Here is a 24,175-nt window from a genome sequence, read left to right on the forward strand (position 1 = left end):
TCATTCATTGTTTTTGAAAAATGAACTCTCACTGGCTAGGAAGCCCAGGGATCTCTCTGTTTCTACCTCCCCAAAATTGAGGTTACAAGTGTGTGCCACCATGCCTGTCTGTGTAAGTGTAGGTTCTGGAGATCAAACTTGTGTGTTTATGCTTCCACAGCACTTTACTGACGGAGCCCTTAAATACTCTCCACTCTTAAATACCACAGTTTAATTGTAAGTCAGAATAGCTTCTATTTTCTTACCCTAGTTCTTGATAAAAATGCTAAAAACTGCTGGGACTTAGAGAGCTATTTCATACTGCCCCCGCCAGTAGTAGCTAACTTCTATCCATCCTGCTATGTCTGTGTCAGAAGTTGTTCAAGTGCTTCATATATGTTAATTCCCAAATTCCAAGCAGTTGTGCCACAGGTATTCCATCCATCATCCTCATTCTATACGTGGTAGAACTGAAACCCCGAGAGGTTAAGTACCTATCTGAACCCCGTGCCGGCATCGGTCATGCCAGCATGGGTGAATAGTGAGTGTCCATATCTAGAGGACAGTGATACGATCCAACACAGTCATACGGCGGACAACAATCAAATCAACTAACCCCACCTCCTTAGACTTTTATTGTTTCCTTAAAGCCTGTGAACTTCTCAAGTTTCTCATATAATATAGTAGGTTATTGTAAGTTATACTCGGCCTATTGAGCTGTAGAATGAACAACTTATTCCTTCATCTAACTTTATTGTGGAAACTGTTGCCCGTCTCTATCTTCCTTCCTTCCTTCCTTCCTTCCTTCCTTCCTTCCTTCCTTCCTTCCTTCCTTCCTTCCTTCTTTCTGTTTTTGGTTTTTTGAGACAGAGTTTCTCTGTGGAGCTTTGTAGACCAGGCTGGCCTGGAACTCACAGAGCTCTGCCTACCTCTGCCTCCTGGGTGCTGGGATTAAAGGTGGGAGTGGTAAACAGAAGAGTGGTCCCACCCTTAAGTTTACCGCTCTTGGGCAAGCCGACAAGTAGGGTGGCCCTGATGCCTGCCAGTCGTAGGTGTTAAGCAAAAGTCGAGTGGCTGAATGGAAGAGAACCAAACTCTTTCTAGATGCCCAAGTGTATGTCTGGAAACTGTGTACTTTAGATTTAGGAGCCTATGACAAGGAAAGGTTATGTACAGTTTTGATGTCCCATGCTATTGTCATTGCACTACTATGGGCAAAGAAGTAGCCCCATCTGGAATGTTAATTAATGGTGGTCAGATGGCAAAAAAAAAAAAAAGAAAGAAAAGAAAACAGATCTCCCTAGGAATACAGTCTGCTCACCAAATAGAAGTTTTCTGTGATTTCAAACTTTATTTTTTACCATGTTCAGATGACCAGTCTGCTGTTAATTATTCACATATTATTGCAATGAGCATTGGATATCATATCCTGCAGGGAAGAAGTGAAGCTGCTAGCACACAAGTGCTTTGACTTAGTCGTTAGTCACTGCTTTAGTTGCTGTGCATGTCTCTCAATAGTGTGCTCTTTGTAGAAACTTATTAGAGAGAGACTGATCCTGTAGGAATAGAGCTCCAAATGAATTCAGTTAGTTTTATAACTCAGGAGCATTTTAGTGTCTACTTAATGCATTTTAACTAAGAGACACAATCCCACAACAGACTACAACAAAACTGAGTGTAAAGCTATTATTCGTGTATCTTGTAGTATGTAATTTAGGGGTCCAGACGTGTGAGTCATTGGTAGCCTGGATGGAAATGCTAGGTCTGTTTCTCTTTTCTTATATGCCATATATATATATATATATATATATATATATATATATATATATTCCTAATTATTTAATTTAAAAATAGCTGCTTGGGGTATTGTACACTGTAATGAAACAGACGTCTAACAGTTGGGAACCTTGTAGAGTGACAGCATTATAGTAGGAGGCAGGCCTTCCTTAAACTTCCATTGTAAAAGATGCTCAGCTGGCCTTTTCCAACCCAAGGCACATTTTTAAGTCTTTTTCCACAGCCTCCAGAACAATTGTGCAGTATCGATGTAGGTTGTATAAAAGTGAGGAAGTGGGTACGTGAGTAGGTTTTTTTTTTTTTTTCATTGAAGAGCTAATCATAGGGAATTAGACTCACCCTGGTCAGACAGTAATGGTGACTGACTGAGTGAAATAGCGAGTGAATTTCTTGTGGTGAGTCTGGATAGCCATGGGCCTTCGGGGATCCTCTCACATGTGTCCAGTCCCATGCCGGATGCGTTTCACAGCCTGTGAGGCCAGAATGGGGATGCACTATGAGGAGCAGGTTTGGGGTAGAGCACTTCAGCAGGATACACTAGGAAAACAGAAACTGTCACACAGTGGGAGAGGCTGGGCTGGAAGGCTCTGCTAAACAAGCAGAGAGGGGTCGAGGCAGATAGCTTGGTCAGCACCTGAGTTTAATGCCCACGAGGCACTCCAGTCAGCCAGGGAAACCTGGTATGGCGACAGATGCTTTTAGTGCTAGCACTGGGGAAGCAGAGAAGACAGGCATCTCTAGCCAGCCACCCTCAGCTTCTTAGCAAGTTCCATGCCAATGAGAAACCCTATGTCTTAATTATAATTAATTGTTGCTGTGATGAAACACAGTAACTGAAGCAACTTGGGGAGGAAAGGGTTTATTCAGTTTACACTTCCACATCACTGTTCAACACCGAAGTGAATCAGGACAGGAACCTAGTCAGGGAAGGAACCTAGAGGCAGTAGCTGATGCAGAGGTCATGGAAGGGGGCTGCTTAGTGGCTTGCTCAACCACTTTCTAATAGAACCCAGGACCACTAGCCCAGGGATAGGCACCACTCACAATGGGTTGTGCCTGCCTCATGAATCATGAATTAAGAAAATGCCCTTGCCAGGAGTTGGTGGCGCATGCCTTTAATCCCAGAACTCGGGAGGCAGAGGCAGGTGGATCACTGTGAGTTTGAGGCCAGCCTGGTCTCCAAAGCGAGTGCCAGGATAGGCTCCAAAGCTACACAGAGAAACCCTGTCTCAAAAAACAAAAAAAAAAGAAAGAAAGAAATAAAGAAAGAAAGAAAGGAAGGAAGGAAGGAAGGAAGGAAGAAAAAAGAAAGAAAGAAAGAAAGAAAGAAAGAAAGAAAGAAAGAAAGAAAGAAAGAAAGAAAGAAAATGCTCTACAGGCTTGCTCACAGCTTGAGCTTATAGAGGCATTTTCTTAAGTGAGGTTCCCTCCTTTCAGATGACTTTAGCTTGTGTCAAGTTGACATAAAACTACCCAGCACACCCTATCTCAAAAATAAAAAAATGTAGCTAGTACCTGAGGAATGGCCCTTGAGGTTGACTTCCGGCTTACAAACACACACACACACATACACACACACACACACACACACACACACACACACACACACACACACACACACACACACACACACTGGTACACACACACACCCCCACATGAACATACATACACATACCCACTCAAAAAACAAAAAAGGCAGAGAGGAAAGCAGAAGAGTAAATATGATCACTTGTTTTGGAAATTATCTGAAAATAGTTGGCACAGTCTGTAAAAACACAAGTAAATACGCATGACTATTTAGGCAAATACAGCTATGGCATTTGCAGTTTCAAACAAATAGATGTGGCCTTTGAAAAGATTCCCCTGGAAGTCTCAGCTCTCGCTTCCCCTCTAGATTTGCTCAGCTGCAGTTCGGTGGCATAGATTTTTACTCCATTCTTTGAAGCCTTTTGACATCCCAGTAACATTTGTTGAGCTCATATTTTGAGCTTAGCAAGGTGCACTGCTCTTCTAGGTCCGGGAACACCAGGGAGACCATCCAAGTTGAGTGGAGCAGATGCCAAATCTGTTGCTTTGTGAGGAACCCCCGGGTGTGGCTGAGCCTGCACTCTTCTACCCCCATTTTGGTTCTCACTACTTAAAAGCCCTTGCCATTTTGATTTTTCTCTTGGGAATCATGCAGAAGGGCTGGAGAGATAACTCAGCCATTAAAGGCTAGGCTCACAATCAAAAATATAAGAAAGTGTTCCTTGACATCTTTTAAAATGGCATCTTTGACCTGTACGCAGTATGCCCAGTTGTATTCAGACAGGAGGGAGATACAGAGACGTTTGAGGGGATTCCTCACCCTGCTCATTTCCTTGAGAACTGAAACGCTGAAGCTCTTGCCAGCCTTCCAAGCACCCAATGGAATCCCGGCTCGTGTGCTTATTTTGGGTTCATCGGTGTGTTTGTCATCTTCTCCCTGGAAACGGTTTCTCACACCCACGTTGCAAGTGTGCAATCTGCGATTATTCCGTGTCCTCTTTGCCTGGAGCGAGAGCTGAGAACATGATTCAGTTTAGGGAAATGACACAAAATGTGGCTGGTAATGAGTGATCTTCCAAAAAACGGTCTCTTTCTATGGGTGCAGTCACTGCTGGTGTGAGCCCCTGCACTGGAAACAATGGGATTTGAACACTAAGCTCTAGGATCACACCTAGAAGGTGTTGTTACTTTCTTGTTGCTATGAGAAAACACCCGACAAAAGCAACTTAAAGGAGGAAGGGTTTATTTAGCTCACAGTTTGAAGGTTCATGTCATTATGGCAGGGAAGCCTCAGTGGTGAGAGTGGCTGTGACTGAGTGACTGTGTGGCAGGAGCCAGAGGCAGCTGGCCACATTGCATCTGCAGTCAGGAAGCAGAGAGATAAAAATGAGTGTTTTATTTTTTTCTTAAGTCAAAAGTTCATACTTTCTGCTTGCACATCTTGACAGTGATGCCTGCTTTTAGGAGCTTTCACAGACAGGGCTCACACATAACAAGTGTCTGATGTCAGTGATTTAGGAGTCAGGTTGAAAAGACAGCATGTAAAAAACAGTGAGCCCTTAGCAGGAGTAGAACCAAAAGATGCATGTCACCGTGGGGGCCCAGAGCTGCAGCAGCTCCCTCAGGCTTCTCAGAAAACCTGTTGAGACAGTCACTGATAAGGGGCACATCTGTAGCTGGGGACTGTCCTTGGTGGAATTCAGTTCTGTTAAATGTTTGTAGGATGTGTTTAGTGCATAACTTCTGTTTATGTTCCTAATGAAGGGTCTGATGTTGTGGGCTTTTTCCTTGCCTCTGCTGGACACATGTGTGATAGAATTGGAAAACATCATTTGCTTGTTGGCTGCCTGTCCTGTTTGTCATCTTTGCCCCCTGTAAGCCCACCTTGCAGGATGAATGCTCACTGATTGTGGCACAGAGGATTGGGGAGCAACAAAGGCCTCTGTACCAAAAGGACTTTTAATGTGATCAAAGAGACGCCTGTGAAGACCTCCTTGCAATATTCAGGTGAAAAAGTTACCCGGAGAAGGCACAGTACTGCCACCATCCAGAATTGGTTTTTACTGAGAGGTGACAATCATTATCACTACTACCTCTGCTGATGTGCTCCCCACCAGGAAGCTACTGAAGCACCTGTATCTCATTTTAGTTCTGTGGAGTAAGGCAGATCTTTATCATCCTACTGTTGTGGGTTGAATAGGAAATCTCTCCCCACTACATACAAACACACAAGCTCATGTGTTTGAACACTCCTTTTCCAACTGATGTCACTGTTTTGGAAGGTTGAGGAGGTGGTGTCTCAGTAGAAGAAGTGGGTTTTAGAGCCTGCCTCTACTTCCTGTTTGCACTCTTGTTTCCTGAGTAGAACACAATGTGATCAGCTGCCACCAGTGTCTTCCCGACCATGGCAAACTATGTCACTTCAACCATGAGGCAAAATAAATCCGTCTTTTTTGTATTGATTTTTATCAGATTTTTTTTATTATTTATTATCTTCCCTTGGACTTTTTTTTTTTTAGAAATTATTTTTTATTAGTTCAAATTAGAAACAAGGCTGCTTCACATGTCAATCCCTTCTCCCTCTCCCTCCCCTCCCCCCAACCTCCCACCAGTTCCCCACCTCATCCCCCCTCTGCTCCCCAGGGAGGGGAGAGTCCCTCCATGGGGGTTCCCCAAAGTCTTTATCAGATATGTTTATGAGAAAAGTAAGAGCACACATTTTTCAGATGAGAAAACTAAGACATGAAGAACAGATTACACATTTACCTCAAGATCAGGTTTGTCTAAGTCAAGTGCGTGTTCTCAGATACTGTCCTGAACTTACAGATTATTCGGGTCTTTCCTTCAGCATGTACCTAATTACATGCTCTCCGATTTATAATTAATTCAGCTCTTTGTTGCTCCATAATAACACACCCGCCACTTTACTACATCTCCTGCCACAGTCAAGTGCAAATTTTTCTCTGCACACCCTGTAGATTTGGATTTGACTTAACTTCTTCCGCGGGGTAGGTAACCCCTGTGTGATTACATATTGCCACTCCCAGCCTGGGCAAGATAGCCGAGGATGACTGGAGGGTGCGACTAACATTTATAGATGTGTGGTGAGCATGCTATCCATAGATAGGAACCCTCTGGAGCAAAACCATGCTCCTAAGATAACTGCCATCCAGGCTTTTTAAAGCCCTTACCATAGCATCATTGCTAAGCCTGAGTGAGTCAAAATGAGCTCGTAATGGTATAGGGGGGGGGAACCCTCTACTCCTTCAGAGTTAATGGCTGGGGACTGGAATGAAGCTGACAAATAACATTAACAGGAGAAAGTGCAAACAAACTTGATATGTGTTATTAAATATGTTTTATGCACAGGACCTCAAATAAAAGAAGAAATGATTAGACATGCATACTTAGTGGGAGGGGCAAAGAAAAGTGACAGACAAATTGGCTTCTAGGAGGAGAAGCTTGTGAGAATGTTTGCCTCTGCAAGCATGAGTGATCTTCTGTGAAGACTGGAACTCTCAGAAAAACATTTATGGTAGCCTCCTATCCCAGAAGTTGCGTGGTTATGCAGATGAGGGAAATTTCTAGAAGGAGTTTGCCTTGTCTGTTTAATCTCAGATGTCTTCAGCCTGAGCTAACTTTATACTACTCCAGGGTTTTAAGTGTGTCCCCACAGCAGAGAAGCTTGATGTAAAGAGCACTCACTGTAAAGGACCCGTGTGGCTTGTCCCTCTCTCCCCACTGTTGTCAATGAGCTGTGAAGTGCCCTCCTGCAGCTGCCATGGAAGTGTACTTTTTCTGCATCCTTGGCACGGTCATATGATTGCTTCCCCAGCAACTAGACATATCAGCTAATTACTCTCAACAAGGATGGTTTGGTTATACCAAAATCAAATTCAACTTCTTTCTTGTTTGCTAGAGAGCAAACCCATGGCCTTGTGCATCTTAAGTATGTACTCTGTGACTAAAGCTATGTACCTCTGGTTCCCAGCATTTCTATTGGCCAATCTTTAGTATCTTTAAGTAGAAAAGAAAGTTCAAGGATTTTTTAAAATTATTAATCAGTAGTTCAAATTTGGTATTTTCATGGAGTATGTTTTAGTCCAGTCTCCATCCAGAAGGGCCACAGGATATGGTGTTCAAGATATTCAATAACAGTCTGTTATTGGGTTCTGAATGGCTCACGTGGCTCCTGTATCGGAACGGGTATTACTACTTTCAAAGGGTGGAACCTATCAGGTGGTATACCAGGCTTTTTCTTTTAGGCCACCAACCAGCTCCCAAACCATGACATAGAGACTTATTATTAGTTTTGAATGCTCAGCCTTAGTTTAGCTCTTATTTTAATCTGTTTCTCTTTATATTTTTGCCTTGGGCTTTTTTCCTCTCTCTCTCCCTCTCTGTCTCTCTCTCTCTCTGTCTCTCTCTGTCTCTCTCTCTCTGTCTCTCTCTGTCTCTCTGTCTCTCTCTCTCTCTCTCTCTCTCTCTCTCTCTCTCTCTCTCTGTGTGTGTGTGTGTGTGTGTGTGTGTGTGTGTGTGTGTTGTGTTGTGTGTCTTTCTCTCTATATATCTTACTTTCCTGCTGTCTCCTTTCCTGCTGTCTCCATGTCTGTCTGGCTTCTACTCCTGGGTGTGTCCCTCATTCTCTTCTCCTTCTCTGTAACCTAGGTTTGTCCTCCTATTAATTTTCTCTGCCTGCCAGCCCTGCCTATCCCTCTCTTGCCTATCTATTGGCTGTTCAGCTTTTTATTAGACCAATCAGGTACCTTAGGCAGGTAAGGTGAAACAGCAACACATCTTTACATAATTAAACAAAGGCAGCAGAAACAAATGTAACACATCTTTACATACTTAAAATAATATTTCATAACAAGATGGTCTTGAGGTCACTGGGGCCGTGGTATAGAAGAGGATTGTGGGACCCTCATCTGACTTTCCCTTCATTTCCTGTTGGCGAAGAGAGGGATTGCTCTGCCACATGCTGCCAGCATGATTTGGCACCTCACCACAGGGTCAAACAAGTCTTTCTTCTCCATAAATGACTTATCTCAAGTGTTGTAATTTCAGAAAAGCAGTGCATGCAAGAGAAAGACTCCATAAAATGGGTTCAAGCAGAGGGATTTTTTTTTTTAAAATTAGGGAAAGGGATCAAAAAAGGGGAAAAGGGATAAAGCCACAGAGAAACCCTGTCTCCAAAAAACAAAAAAAAAAAAAAGAAAGAAAGAAAAGGGGAGGGGGGAGGGGGAGACTAGCCTCCAGAGACAGGAGCAGTGGGAGAGAGGTGGGGAGAGGGAGGAGAGACGGGTGGGCCGGGAACACGGTGAAAGTGCACAGGTGGTGCTCTTAGTGGCTGCAGCTGAGGAAGTATCCTGTCAGAACTCCAAGGACAGATCAGTACGGATGCCTGGATACTAACATCAAGTACTTTATTGTAGTTGTTAAATGTTTTACACATAGGATCTCAAATAAATGAAGAAGTGGTTAGATCTGGGGCATGTGTACTTAGTGGTGGCAAAGAGAAGGCTCCAGAGACAGCCAAATTGATTTTAGGAAGTTTGTGATGATCTTCTGTGAAGACTGGAACCCTCAGAGAAGAGATGTATACTATAGTCTCATATCTCAGAAATTTTGTGGTTATGCAGATAAGGGAAATTTCTAGAAGGCATTTGTCTTGTCTGTTTGATCTCAAGTGTCTTCAGCCTAAGCTAACTTTCTACCACCTTCAGAGTTCCAAGTTCCTCACACCCAACCACAGTAACACTTTTTGCGTATGTGTGCATGTACTCATGGGTGTATGTGTGGAGGCCAAAGGACAACCTCAGGTATCATTTTTCAGTAGCCATCAGTCCTTGAGACAGCTCTCTCATTGGCCTGGAGTTTAGCAATAGACTGGGCTGGTTGACCAGCGAGCCCCAGGGATCTGCCTGTTTTGGCTTACCCAGTGCTGGGATTCCAAGTGCAGGCCACCATGGCCAGCATTTTTTACATGGATTTTGAGAATCAAACTCAGGTCTTAGGCCCACTGGTGGTATTTCATTTAAATTCTTGTTCACACATTTAAGACTTAGGTAGAAAACTTTGTAAGGCTGTCTAAAACCCACCCTCACACAGATTCAGTCAAGCTGTCAAAGAACAGATAAGTAGCTTTCCTGGTGGATTTTTATTTTGTTACCACCATGGCAAGAGCACAGAGAGACCATACTCCAGCTTCTTCAGGGTTTCAGTCTGGAGCAGTCACTGTCAGAAGCCAGGCTGATGCTGGCCCAATATCGTGCAAGCATTGTTTGGCTCAGTTTGTTCTCAGGTGTGATGATACCCCATGAACTGCAATTGCTGTTCCACCCTGCAGACCCGAGACTTTGGACTCAGTGTGGCAAGAAGCCCCACAGTGATTTCATCATTAGCTTTGAGGAACTGCTATCCTGGTCCTTCAGAATGCAACACATTAGTTCATTTAGGTAAATGTACACACAAAATAGTTTTTATTCTAGGTTAGTCCTCACAAAATGCCAAAGTATCTTGTTTCCTTTTCTTATGTAACAGCCATTGGTTAACTAGTATTTTCTTCCCTACCACTCTTGAGTACCAGGGGACTCAGAGATAAGTTTTATTTACACTAAGCATGGTGGCTTTTCTTAGTAAAGTTTTTATTCCCCCTCCCCTGCTCTAATTACATTGCTCTTAGTTTCTACTGCCAGATTAAGGATTTTATTTTATTCAAGTCTTCTGTTTGTATTATTCATTTTAGGTTCATTTTGAAACTAGGTTATGTTATAAATAATAAATAAGATTTGAAGCAGGCCTAGATGGCACTTGTTCTGAAAGGCTCAAGTGATGAGATCTTCACTTTTTTTGGTGTCCTTTGGCCATGCATCCATGTCATTGCCCTGGCATGTGGGACTTATGCCATGCTTGTGGCATTATTTTGATCAAAGTAATGATGAAACATTTTAGGCTTTACAATTTTCCCCAAAAGTGTGAAAATGTTTCTAATAATACGGTATGCTATGAGTAAGGCTTGCTAGTAATGTATAATATGTAAACGTTGAATATCTTCCATGGCTTGAGAGGACTGGCGTTGACAATACATACAGTGTCCAGTGTGCACATAATATCGCAAGGCTATAGGTCCAGTACTCAGTACCAATGGGGTGTGTACATGTGTGTGTGTGTGTGTGTGTGTGTGTGTGTGAGAGAGAGAGAGAGAGAGAGAGAGAGAGAGAGAGAGAGAGAGAAAGAAAGAGAGAGGAAGACAAGAAGAAGAAGAAGAAGAAAGAAGAAGAAGAAGAAGAAAAGAAGAAGAAAAGAAGAAGAAGAAGAAGAAGAAGAAGAAGAAGAAGAAGAAGAAGAAGAAGAAGAAGAAGAAGAAGAAGAAAAAGGAGTTTATTAAGATCAACTCCAAATGTACAAGACTGAAAAGGCAAGGCAAGAAGAGTGTAACTGGCAGAAGGATGTTTTATTCTCATGCTAAAATGGGTCAAAATCTTAACCTTGTAGCAGCTTCCATGATGAGAGAAATCCCGTGTTCAGCCAAATTGAAAAGGACTTCTGATGATCTAGAAGGGCCTCTCTTCCCTGTAGGATCTCATGGAGAAAGCTCTTTTAAGTGGGTTATCTTGTCTCTTGGTTGGTACAGTTTCTATAATATCATATTCATAAATTATGTTATTCAAGTTATGTGTGGAAGTGTAAAGTGTATGTATTTGTGGGGGGGGCGTGTGCACACATGCATGCATATAGAGGCCAGATGTTGATGTCAGGGATCTTCCACTCTTGGTAGTTATCTTATTTCTTACTCTGAAACCCATTAGGTTGTGGCTGGCCTCAAATAGTTGGTCTTGACTCTGCCTCTGGAATACTGGGATTAAAGATGTGTGTCATGCTAGGCTATCTTGTCTTTTGAGACAGCAACTCTTAACGGAATCCAGAGCTCACTGATTGGCTAGATTGGCTGCCCATGAGCTCCAGGGAGCCCACTTGTCCCCAGAGTGCTATGGTTCTAGACAACTAAGTTCAGTTTTTACACAGGTCCTGGGGCATGAGCTCAAACCCTCATTATTGCATTGGTATGAAGAGATTAAATTTAAGAAATTTCTCATTTTATTTTTTTCAAATAACTATATTCTTTCTTTTTCGGCTGGCCAACAGAGCAAGTACTATGGACGCTAACCTTTCCTAGTTGATGAGACAAAGTCAAAGGGAATAGATTTTCTGTATTTTAGATGATACATCCCAAGTCTGTGTTTTTATCTCATTTGTTGGAATTGATGCTGGCCTAGGAGGCATCCTTCTTGGTTCTCATAGGAGAACCAAGGTCTCCTATGGCAAATTCCACACTGTGGTCAGAATTTCCAACTCTTAGCCTCTGGCCCTGCCCCATATGTGTCTCCTCTGTTCTAGATCTCTGTCTTTTCCTGCAAGGGTACATAGTAAAACATTCACAAGTAGTACACATGCTACATAGAATCATGTGGAGACTGAGAAAAATCAACTGGACCTAAGTATCGACTAGTGTTGGATGGTCTGAGAAATGGCTAACTGTGGTTCATTAGGCATTCTTTTATTATTAGACCTCTATGTAATGCTTCTTGCACAAGTATCAGTAGAATTACACCAGAGTTTCTACAAAACTCCTGGGCCCCACAACTTCAGATTCTGAGAGAGTTGAGTGAAGGGTTGAAACGAGTACCACTTGAGTCTAGTTTGAGAAAAGCTGGTGTAACGGTACATAAATAACACAGCTTAAAAACATCACACAGATATGGTTTCAAATTGTTATGTTATCACTTTAAATTGTGTGAGCTTAAGCAAACTAATACCTTCCATTGCTGCTGTTTAAAAATTTCTAACACAGTTATTTTGAAGATGGAATAACATAAAATGTCATGGGCCTGGAGAGATGATAGTGGTTAAGAGCACTGACTACTCTTCCACAGGACACTGATTTAATTCCCAGCACCCACATGGCAGCTTACAACTGTAACTCCATTTTAGGGGACCTGACACTCCCACACAGAAATACATGCAGGCAAAACACCAATGTGTACACACACACACACACACACACACACACACACACACACACACACACAGGAAATGTCCTGCCATAGTGCCTGGCAGGCACCATGTAATGGGAGTTGTCCTTCTGTATATATGTTTCTCTTATTGGTTATGAATAAAACACTGTTGGCCAATAAGGCAGGAAGATAGGTGGGACTGGAGGATGAGTAGAATTCTGGGAAAGGTAGGCAGAGAGAGGGCCCACCAGAACAGCCACCATGTGAGCCACCAAAAGAGTTAAGAGTCTTATCCAGTAAGATAAGACCACGAGGAAATACTTAGATTAATGGAAATGGTTAATAATTAACACAGAGCTAGCCAATAAGAAGCCCTAGTTATTGGCCAACATTTTATAATTAATATAGCATCTGTGTGTTTATTTGGGGCTCAATGGTCTCAGGACCAGCTGGGACAAGAGCAAAAGAACCTCTCGTTACAACCATGTGCTTAGTAAACACCGATGTAAGAAAACACTGAACCAACAAAGGATGTTGTCATCATCTCAACAGTGCCCTTTCACATCCGCACAGTCCTTTCTCAAGGTTCCCATTGTGATCCTTCTACCTTCCTCACTCAGTTTCCATTACCATTCCCATACCCTCCACAAGGACCCCCAGGCACACAGTAATCATGTTTGACTTTTTTTTCTACATTTAATGAAGTTCCTCTTCATTTCCATCATATAACCATGGGGAAAAGTGAATTCTGAGTCAAATAGTTTTTGGTCAACCAACCCAGAGGAAATAGATAACTGAGGCAGGAGAGTACCTCCAATGATGGTACTTGTAAACCCAGCAGAAATGAGAGAAACTTAGGCTAGAAGAAGTAATTTTAAGGTGATCTTATATAGCTAAGTGACTTGTGACCTGAGAAAGGAGTTTTCCCTATCCAAGGAGAGCATGGGGCATCTTCAAGCTGTCTGAAGTAAAAACAGACATGCGTGGTTTTTAAGGGAATGTGTATGATAATTTTTTCTACCACTAAAGAAGGATTTGTTAAAAGCAGTTGAAATTCAGCTCAAATGAGTCATTTTATTTTGCCACTTAGAGCTCTAAAATATTGTTTGCCCAGGAACAAGGAGATAGAATTCTAGAAAGTTTCTGAGGAAAACAAGCTTCCGGGTGCAGCCATTTTGGGTTGCTTCCTTCTCTCTAATCCTTTTCCTTCACGTTTTCTCCATCATGTGCTCTTCAAACTGTGTCTCAGATGATATGGATGGCAGTTCCTGCATCCCTCATAGAAGCTGTTTCATTGGCTCATTTGTTTGACATTGTGATAAAGGAATTCAGTAATATCCAAAATAATGACTGGAGAAAGAATACCAAAGAGCATCTACACACAAGCATTTTACTGGAAAGTTAGTTACTAAAATCACATTACTTCCACAAATTACACATGCAGTTACTACAGGATTAAAAACCCCAATCCCCTTTCTTCTCATTTTCTTTGTTTTTCCTTGGTATCAAGTGTATGCATGTCACTATGTATCTGGCCCTTTTGATGAAGAATCTAGAACTCCTCTTTGTATCAGTGGTTTTAAAGGTATAGAATAGTATGTTCCAGAAAGAGCATCTTGGGAAACAAGTTGGACCTTCTCTTGCACACTTATCTGTTATGTGAAATGTTTTTTACTCTTTTGGCTTTTTGAGAGGCACACCACACATGGAGGCTTATTCTTAGTTATGAATACTAAGCCTTAGCTTGGCTTGTTTCTTAACCAGCTTTTCTTCTTTTTTTATTAATTTATTTTTTATATTCCAATCCCAGTCCTCCCTTCCTCCTTTCCTCCCACTCCCTCCACTGCTCCATGAAGAGGGTAAGGCCTCCCCTAGGAAGTCTACCAAGTCTGTCCCATCATCTTGTTGAGGCAGGACCAAGGCACCTCTCCACCTCCACACCCTTGTGTCTAGGCTCTAACCAGCTTTTCTTAACTTGAATTAACCCATATACCTTTTCCCTCTGGGCTTTTATCTCTCTTCTGTATATCTTACTTTCCTTCTTACTCCATGGCTGACTGGGTGGCTGGGTGGCTGGGTGGCTGGGTGGCTGCCTCCTGACATCCTCCTCTCTTTGTTTTCTTGCTCTCTTCTTTCTTCATTTCTTCTCCTGTTTATTCTCTCTGCCTTCCAGCCCCACCTATCAGTGCTCCTGCCTTGCTATCAGCCATTTAACTCTTTATTAGACCATCAGGTGTTTTAGACAGGCAAAGAATCATAGCTTCACAGAGTTCAACAAATGCAGCATAAGCAAAAGTCACACACCTTAGAATAATATTCTGCCACACTGATGTAGGGTCATCTACCAGCTGTGGCACCCATAACTGGGAAGGGAGCCAAAGCAATGCTGGAAGTGTCGACTCCAAAGACTAAAAGTGACTCGCACTGCCTTGTGCCTCGGCTGCTCTGGGGCCTTGGCCTCTCCTCCTTTAGATTCAGGCATACATTCTTTAATATTTATATGGATAATAAAGCTGCAACACAGGCAGCAAAAAGTTAATAGTAAATGCATGTAGAATGACACACTATGGCAAAGCCATAGCCTTGTTGCATTTTACAGAAGAAAAATAAAGGATCCAAATTTAAACGAATGGTAAGTCCAGGTCTTGAAGACAATGGGTTGCAATAGGAGTAACTGGAGTGATTTCTGCAAGCTGAGGGTTATTTGGGACTCATTGCTACAATGATTCTGCATTTATTTGATATAAATTTTGTTGAAATGCCAACTAGAGTCTCACTTTAGGTACAAAAATTGAAATTATGCACCAAAGAAGGAAGGCACAAGGATTCAGTCATTTCAAAGCCAACCTGCACAGCTGTTTCTGCTGATGCTGTGTGGCAACTTCCACTATACAAAAAAAGAGAAATACCCAGTGTCCTTTATCAGCCTTCTGGGAAATAAGAGCTAGGACTAATGATAGCTCCCAGGGGGGTATATTTCCCTGATAAAGGCACTGCCCTTGGGCTCTGAAGCCTTTGATGTTCTTGGGGATAATGGCACAAATTATTTTGCAACTTTCTTCTGGAGGAAGTATAGGTACATATCCTACAGTAGTAAGATAACAGAGTAAACTTTCTTGCGTGTGAAATGCAAATATTTAATAAAATAAATGCCGTTTGTATGAAAATTGAACTCCCAGACGTCTGTCTAATTGCCAAGGTGGTTGAGCATGGCTTGTGGAGCGTGTCTCATCTTTACTCTCCATCACAGACAGATGTAGAAATTGAAACAATATTTACCTTGACAAGATAGAAATCCATTACTGCCACTTTGCAAGGTCTACTAAGAAAGCAGACAGTAGCACAAATAGATACGTTTCATGCAAAAACATAGACTATGCAGTCCGTTCACTCATTGCTTGCTCTTTTTTATTTTCTTAATAAAGGTTTTTATTAAGAAAATCTTTGGTTCACATAGCAAAGCTCAGTTGACCTAAGAACTACTAGAAACGCCCAATCTTTTGATGCTATGATGTGATGTAGTGCTATTTCAGTGTGGTGGTTTGCATTCATGGTTATCTTGGGATGCATGTGGCCAACACTGCAGGTTAGACATGCTTTTGGGCTATATACCTTCTGTCACTCTAACTTGAACAATAACTTTAATTCTCCCCCCCCAATTAAAATCACTTGGGATCCATCTAAATGCCAAGACCAAGTTTAGGTTTGTTGAAGAAGGCCCGCCCACCAGTAACATTTAGCCTCATCCAAGCCAGTTGGCTAGTGAGGTTAAAGGGGAAGAGGCAAAAAGGAAGCAATTTAGTGTGGAGGAAAAAGCAAAATGATGCTATACCTTTGACATTTTGCAGCTTGCAAATGATATAAGAAGTGATATGCAAATTTGCACCAATTTCTTGATTCAAGAGCTCACAGCTTTTGGAAATTGCTTTGAAGCAGAAAGTAAGGTGTCTGCAATCAAAGTCTTCACATTCAAGGGTGATTATCCCCTTGGGCTGGAATGAGAGCTTGCATGCAGGTTGCAGAGTTTTTGATGCTGTACTGAGTCTGACTGCTCTTCCTTCCCTGTCCTCCACTCTCTTGTAGACCGGAAGATGTTCTCCTACACCGCACACATGATGAGATTGTCCTCCTGCACTGCTTCCTGTGGCCAGTGGTGACATTTGTGGTGGGCGTTCTCATTGTGGTCCTGACCATCTGTGCCAAGAGCCTGGCTGTCAAGGCAGAAGCCATGAAGAAGCGCAAGTTCTCCTAACGGAGAGAAGGATTGTGGGAAGCCAAACACAGAGGCTGCCTGTCAGCGCTCGCCTGCCCTGTAGAGCTCACTTTGGTGGCACAGGAGATGGAAGGGGACACAACAGGCCTCCAAGAGGCACCTGCTTCAGTGGCAGCAGAAACAGGAACAGATGGAAGACTCTGGGACTCATTGCCTGTATTCCACGTGTTGTAGCAGTGGCTAAAGGGTCAAGCTCTTAGCTATATGGAGTGACTAACTGTTTGGAAAACCCTCTAAGAAGCTGGTTTTCTTTAGAAAGCAACAGTATCTTATTTGTATAGTGTAGTATACAAAACATTATGATTTATGCTACTTACAAATATTAAAATACAGTGCTCTGTGTTCTTTTCTATTTTCTTTTTTATGCTTAGATCACCAGGGTATTTAAAAGGGGTCTGTCTAATGGTTTTCACTTGACTCCACTAGGTTAAACTTATCATTTGAATCTGCAGAGCCGTTGACCTTACTGCATAACCACCATTTTCCATGAGTAAATAATATCTTGCCTCCTACTTGAAAAATGGATTTTACAGTGGTAACTTGGTCTCCAGCCACTCCATTTTTTTTTCCTTTTGAAGCCTGAGAAAGGGTCCTTCACTGGCTGCCTTTGTGTGGCCATTATTTCTGGCCAGATGACTTTGTGAGCGAGGGACGTAATTCTGAAGGTCTGTCCAAACTCTGGGGGCACAGAGTTCTTATTTATCTGTTCATGCTATTTATTTCTTTATTTGAAGTTCTAGGAATCAAAAAAAGGGCGTCACACATGCTAGACAAGCTCTGGACCATTGAGCCATGTACCCAGCCTCATTGTTCAGTTTTTTTGTTTCTTTTTGGAAGATTGTTTTTCCTCTGTGCAGTAGAATATACATGACATGAAGAACACTCTTCACTTTATAGTTAAATGCTGTTTTCCTTATTTTTTTCTTTTTTCTTTTAGGACTGAAAACAAAGTCTGTTCAAACATTTCATTTTCCCTGCCTTGATGTTCTGGTGTTAAAGCAGGGTGACTGGTGCACTTGTTCAGTTTGCTCAGACAGAGCTGGGGAGGCAGCCTGGCTCACCCCACTGTCGCTGAGCTTTCTGTACCTTCAAAAGTTCATTGAAGCTAGACATGGTGGCACATGTGGATCTCTCTGCATTCAAGGCCAGCCTGGTCTGTGTAGTGACTTTCAGGACAGCCAGAGGTACACGATGACACCCTGTCTCATAAAAAAAGCATCAGAATCCATCCCCTTTGCATATGTTCATAGACTCCAAGTCCAAACACCAACTGTGAGTCCCAGCAGCTATCAGACCCATCCATTCACCACCCAGAATCAAGCCTTCATTCAGATGAGATGGCACACATTTTCAGGGGAAGAACAACTGACAGCATAGCGTTGACCTTGACTTTCTTCTCACTCTTCGGACAAGCTGCCCTTAGAATAAAATTGGGATGTAAGGACAGGCTCGCCTCAGTTATTTCCACAGGGATTTGAACACTAAGTGAATTGATGGCTCCCTCACTCACAGTCCACCTATCACTGTCCTCTTATGTCATAGTGGAAGCTGGCAGAGAACCCTAGTCCTCTGGAAGACAATAGTTATTCTTTTTTTTCTAATTCAGGTGTTAACAGGTTTCACTGTGAATAAGGCCTGGCATACACTATTCATGACATCCTTTGAGGCTGCTTCCGTGCCTTGACTTCAATCCCAGTTTTCTGTTGCAGTGTCCCTGTTGTCCTAGCAACACAGAACTATTCTGAAGCACTGGGTAACACGAAACCAGGAATCAGAATCATCGTCTTGGCATCACATGGAGGGAGATGAAGTCTGTTTTATCCTCATCCAATTATCTATGATTAACTGATTATAGAGAACACATAAACCTTAAGAGCCCATGGACATATGTCTGTGTTGGAATAAAAGAAAATCAACATGTTACTCAACCTGAGTTTTCATTTGTCAGTTTGATACTCATAATTTATATTAACCACATGCATCCATCTAGGCCCGAGGAATATACATGCAACTGTATGCTGTAGGTTGGTTCTTGGAAGAGAGGGTAAGCACACTGAATCTGTGAAAGTCGAATGTAGTTTTTAGGTCTCGTTTACAGCCAGTTCCATTTGAGGCTTTTTGGTTATACTTGTTAAAAGTAAAAGCCAAAGGTTCAGCAGGGAGAGGGGGTTCATAAAAGATATGCTTGAGTCCTTAATATTTTCATTCTCTCTCTTTTTTTCGTAAGTTGGAGAAATGATCAGCTGCTAAAACATAAACCCCCAAATAGGATGGTTTATGTATGATGCTAGTTTATGTCTTCTTTAGCAATCCAGACGTAGCAGCTGATACATAGAGGGTGTTAGGCAAACTTTTTGAGAGTTGTCTACCTGTGCTTCTCTTATGGCCAATGCTGTCTCGTGTCCCTTACAGTCTGGAAATAAAAGTTGGGTTAAAGCTGTTGCCCTTAAAGACATTTTACCCATCACTTGTCCCCATAGTCAATCTCTCAGTATTGACTGCACAGCTTTCAGGACCCCTCGAGCCTGTTCTCTGCATGCAGATAGACACAAACCCTACAAAGGCTCCAGGGTGCAGGGGAGCTTCTATTAGTAAAATGAAGAAAGATAGGGAAATAATGTTACAGGAAAAGTGAAAAGAGATGGACCTCTGGACCTCTGGAGCAGGCATGATTAGAAGCAAGGTCTTCCTGGTTACATCTCTGATCTCTCTGGGAGATATGCTCTAATCTATTGTTTCTGTGACCCCTATTTTGAACCCTAGGAAATTCTTGCAGACATTCCAGGCAACTCTGAAAATTTAAGGGACATTCCAGGTTATCTGCCATCTGTCCTCTGATACAGATTTATAAAATAGTTTGCCTTCGGAATTAAAGAGGCTTTTTTCTAGGCCAGGCATATAGTTCATCTCACTGTAATAACTCAAACTCAACTCTTGATGTGTAGTCACTAAGTCCCTTCAAGCCTCACTTTAACCTCTACTATGTATTTGTGTAACAAGCTTTTGGAAAGCCAGTGGCTCTTCCTTTGGCCCCAGTAGGAAGCTGAAATCACATATTATCCTGGCCTGCCTGTAATAATTCTCACCCAGGCCTAACCTCATGAACAATAAAAGCTAAGCCAGTGAAACCATTTCTGGACCTACATTGGGGTGTGTGTGTGTGTGTGTGTGTGTGTGTGGAGAGAGAGAGAGAGAGAGAGAGAGAGAGAGAGAGAGAGAGAGAGAGAGAGATTATCAACACCTGAACTAAATTCACAATACCTATTGCATTTTGGGTAGTAGTGGTGGTGACATTTTAGGGTGATTACAGTATTAAAAATATAATTTAATTAAAACCATAGTAGAGAGCCAGAGATGGCTCCACAGGCTAAGGCACTTTTGATGGCAAACCTGACAGTCTGAGTTTGTTCCTTAGGACCACATGGTAAACAAGAGAATCTGCCTACCCTCCTTCACACACATACTTACATACACACACACACACACACACACACACACACACACACACACACACTGTAACAATGCATGTCCCCCCACTAAACATAAGTGTGATGGATACTTTCTTAAAATGAATGTAAGTACATATCCTTTCATTTGCTGCATTTGAAAGTAACTAAGGCACAGAGTGCTCTTAATTCTTAATTCTTCAGCTGACAGTCACTTTATGTGGCCCATGTCTCTGAATTTCTGTTTAATGGCAGCCACCTTGAAAAATGAATTCAAGTTGGAATGCAACACCCTTCCTATGACTACCATTGTCTGATCAATAATACTGAATGAGGAGTTTCAGAAAGACTGAATCATAACCACATCTTATGCTATTGGAATACAGAAACAGTTGAACTTGAGGCATAGACAGAGACTCAACCAAAGCTGTGTCATTTGCAGCTATCTTTATTTTATTTTCTCTCATGCACTGGTTTTCATAGTGTTTGCTAGGGTTCAGATATGATTTGGCCATCAGAGGTTCTTTCCATTATTTCATTTTCCTAAAATTAAAGTTAATTAAACTACCTTGCTTGAGTTAATTTAATGATTAAAATGGATTTTATCATTATTTCTTTTTTCCCCCATTTTTTAAATTAGAAACAAGATCGTTTTACATGTCAATCCCAGTTCCCTCTCCCTCCCCTCCTCCCCTGCCCCCCACTAACATTCTACCTATCCAATACCCTTTCTGCTCCCCAGGGAGAGTGAGACCTTCCATGGGGGGGTCTTCAGAGTCTGTTATATCCTTTTGGATAGGGCCTATGCCCTCCCCCATGTGTCTAGGCTCAGGAAGTATCCCTCTATGTGGAATGGACTCCCAAAGTCCATTCCTATACAAGGGATAAGTACTGATCTACTACAAGAGGTCCCATAGATTTCCAAGGCCTCCTCACTGACACCCACGTTCATGGGGTCAGGATCAGTTCTATGCTGGTTTCCCAGCTATCAGTTTGGGGACCAAGAGCTCCCCCTTGTTCAGGTCAACTGTTTTTGTGGGTTTCACCAGCCTGGTATGGATCCCTTTGCTCATCACTCCTCCTCCTCTGCAACTGGATTCCAGTTCAGTTCAGTGTTTAGCTGTGGTGTCTGCTTCTACTTCCATCAGCTTCTGGATGAAGGCTCTAGGATGGTATATAAGTTAGTCATCAATCTCATTATCAGGAGAGGGCATTTCAGGTAGTCTCTCTTCTGTTGTTTAGATTGTTAGTTGGAGTCATCCTTGTAGCTCTTTGGACATTTCCCCAGTGCCTGATTTCTCTTTTAACCTATAATGGTTCCCTCTATTATGGTATCTCTTATCTTGTTCTCCTCTATTCTTCCCCTGACTCAACCTTCCTGCTCCCTCATATTCTTCTCACTCATCCTCTTGTCCCCTTCTCATTCTCCTAGCTCCCTTTCCCCTCCCCCCATGCTCCCAATTTGCTCAAGAGATCTTGTCCCTTTCCCCTTCTCCGGGGGACCATGTATGTCTCTCTTAGAATCCTCATTGTTTCCTAGCTTCTCTGGCCATGTGAATTGTAGGCACTCAGGGCAGAGAGGAGAACTTTGGCCCTTGCCTTGGGCCCAATTTCTGCCTACCCACTCTGGGAAAACCTGTCCTGGGGTCTGCAAATTAGCCGCTGAGGACTAATCAGTATTTCTCAAAAACCAAGAGGATGAAGGGGATAAAAAGAGAAACTTTATTCCTCTGGTAAAGTAAGATACTTAGGGTGAGGTATGTGGTTTCTTCGGGCAGGGTGGTGTTAGGGACAGCCAGCAGAGTTGGGGATATGTAATGGATATATACGATGTGATCTATAGGACATTTAAAAAAAAAAGAACATCTGTATCCAGAGTCCTCCATAACTTGTCACTTACTGCTATATTTATGAGCAAGAAAATGGAACTAACCATCAACAGATGAGTGTAAAATTAAAATCTAGTGCATTTACACAGTGGAATTTCATTTGTCTGAAGAGAAAAAAATGTAAATCATGAAACGTTCAGGAAAATGTATAGATCTGGAAAGCATAATATTCAGCGACATGACCCAAACTGAGAAAGAGAAACTCATGTGTGCTCTCCCATATGCAAACTCTAGCCTGTAAGGTATATATTATATTACATGGGTGTATGTGTAGGGAAGGCCTCCAAAACTAGGAGATGAGAGGGTAAAAATTGACGTTAAGGAATAATGGAGTAGTGGTCAAAAGACACAAGGAAGACGAAGGTGAAAAGGAAAGGGGATAGAAGGGGTGAGGCAAGAGAGAAAGAGGATCTACTAAACCCCACTTTGATTGAAAATGTCATAGTGGTATCTAGTGTCTTCTATGCTAATTAAGTTTACTGGAAAAAATAAATCACAGACAAAAACAAAAAAATGCTATCAGAATACATTCTAAGTATAAGAAAATAACATGTATCCTATAATGTGGGGCAATGTATTAGTTTGGGTTTGTATATTTGTTTAGTGTTTTTTTTTAATTTTGTTTTGATGTTGGGTATCTTGTGTAGCTCAGGCTAGCCTCATAATTGCTATGTAGCTGAGGATGGCTTTAAAGTTGTGATGCTCTTGGCCCTGCCTCTCGGGTGCTAGGATTACAGGCATCTACTGCCACACCCAACTTTGGGACATGGAGATTTATAATATTGTAGGAAATAAGAAGGGACTCAGAAGGGTGCCATTTCAGAAAAGAACAAGGGTTCAGTTGCTTATCAGAATAGATGTCACCTCTTGGCTGTCATTCTCTAAGAGGCTAGCCAGGAGAGAGGATTCTGGACTTGGGATCTGGTTTCTCCCTATTGCTGGTGTGTGCTCTTGGGTAAGTTAGCTTGTTTCTACAGACATCTCAATTATGAAATGGTACTGATGCTGAGGTACTGATACTGGGTCATTAGTGAGGATTAAATGAGAACATAAGATATAACTTACAGCCGTGTGGATAAACGCTAACAGTAATAGTGATAATGGTTGATGTTCATGGAGGGTGGTGGGACAGCATGATTTCAATAAAAATGAAAAAATAGTCTCAAAACAGATTTTTTGTCATAAAATTCTGTGCTTTGTTCCTTTGATTCTACTTCCTTAGTCCCTACCAATGTAAAAGACCAGTACTGACTTTTGTCCTTTTTTGAAGTTCTATCATTAGCTAGTTTTATTTCTAGAACTCCAACTTAAAAAAAATCACCTCTGATATCTATTTTAAAAAAGAGCAGATACTCCTGAATTCCCCACTTTGTTCAGTATTAATCCATTGATGTTATTGAAAAGTTCTGCCTTACCACACTTAGCAATTTCCAGAATTATTAAGAGGTAAGATGTCTCTTTGATGAAGAACAATTCCTGGGATTTTTTCTTTTCTTAGATATGAAATCTAGAGAGCACCATCCTCTTAGTTCACTCTTCATAGAACATTGCAAATGAAGAGGTTCTTTTGCGTGATCAATGCATCCTCTAAAAGAGGCAACATTTCTACATAAGTCCAAAATTTTTGGAATATGTAAGACTTATAGATCTATGTCTGGCTAGCAAGTCTCCGATCAAGGATAACGCTTACAAAGGGTTTTTCCTCTGTCTCCCAAACCACTGCCAATGTGTTTGATGACTGCTATTCCACAAGCACCACATGACAGTTAGAAAAGATTCAATTAGGATCTAAACTTCTAAACCGCATTTAGACATGATGACAAATTCAAACAAGACCACCCTGAGTGTATGGAGGAACTGGAGGTGTTTCAAGTTTGGGGGAAATTTTTTTTTCTCATAAAAGTCAGTGATAATTAAAGGTCAGAAATATAATAGCCTCCAAGATTTCCATCGTTCATGGTCATTGAGAGGCAGTGAGAGTTAATGAGATAAAGTCAAAGCAAAGAAGACACATGTTGACGTCACAGAATGTGCCTGATTAAATGCCAGTACTTGCTCACAGTGAGTCAAGGTATCCAGTGTTTCAAAGTCACTGCTGAGGGCACAACACACAATTCTCTGCATCTAAAGCCAAACATTGTTTCCACTTTGCCCATTTCTACACAGTCTATGAGTCTCAGTACAGGACACGAGTCACCTATGGACTATGATGTCTGAGACTGGCATGGGGAGCAGAGCTTATTTGCA

General features: G+C 41.9%; 1 protein-coding gene across 1 annotated transcript in view; it reads left to right on the forward strand.

The window, feature by feature from the left end:
- The window catches only part of Kcnmb4 (potassium calcium-activated channel subfamily M regulatory beta subunit 4), a 56,826-nt gene extending 40,025 nt beyond the window's left edge, over positions 1-16,801 (forward strand). Inside the window, exon 3 of the mRNA XM_027392372.2 lies at positions 16,404-16,801. Within this exon, the coding sequence (XP_027248173.1) occupies positions 16,404-16,572 (169 nt within the window). The 3' untranslated portion in view covers positions 16,573-16,801. The remainder of the gene's footprint in view (positions 1-16,403) is intronic.
- The last annotated feature ends 7,374 nt before the right edge of the window (positions 16,802-24,175 follow it).

Source organism: Cricetulus griseus, assembly GCF_003668045.3.
Source record: "Cricetulus griseus strain 17A/GY chromosome 1 unlocalized genomic scaffold, alternate assembly CriGri-PICRH-1.0 chr1_0, whole genome shotgun sequence".
NCBI lineage: Eukaryota > Metazoa > Chordata > Mammalia > Rodentia > Cricetidae > Cricetulus > Cricetulus griseus.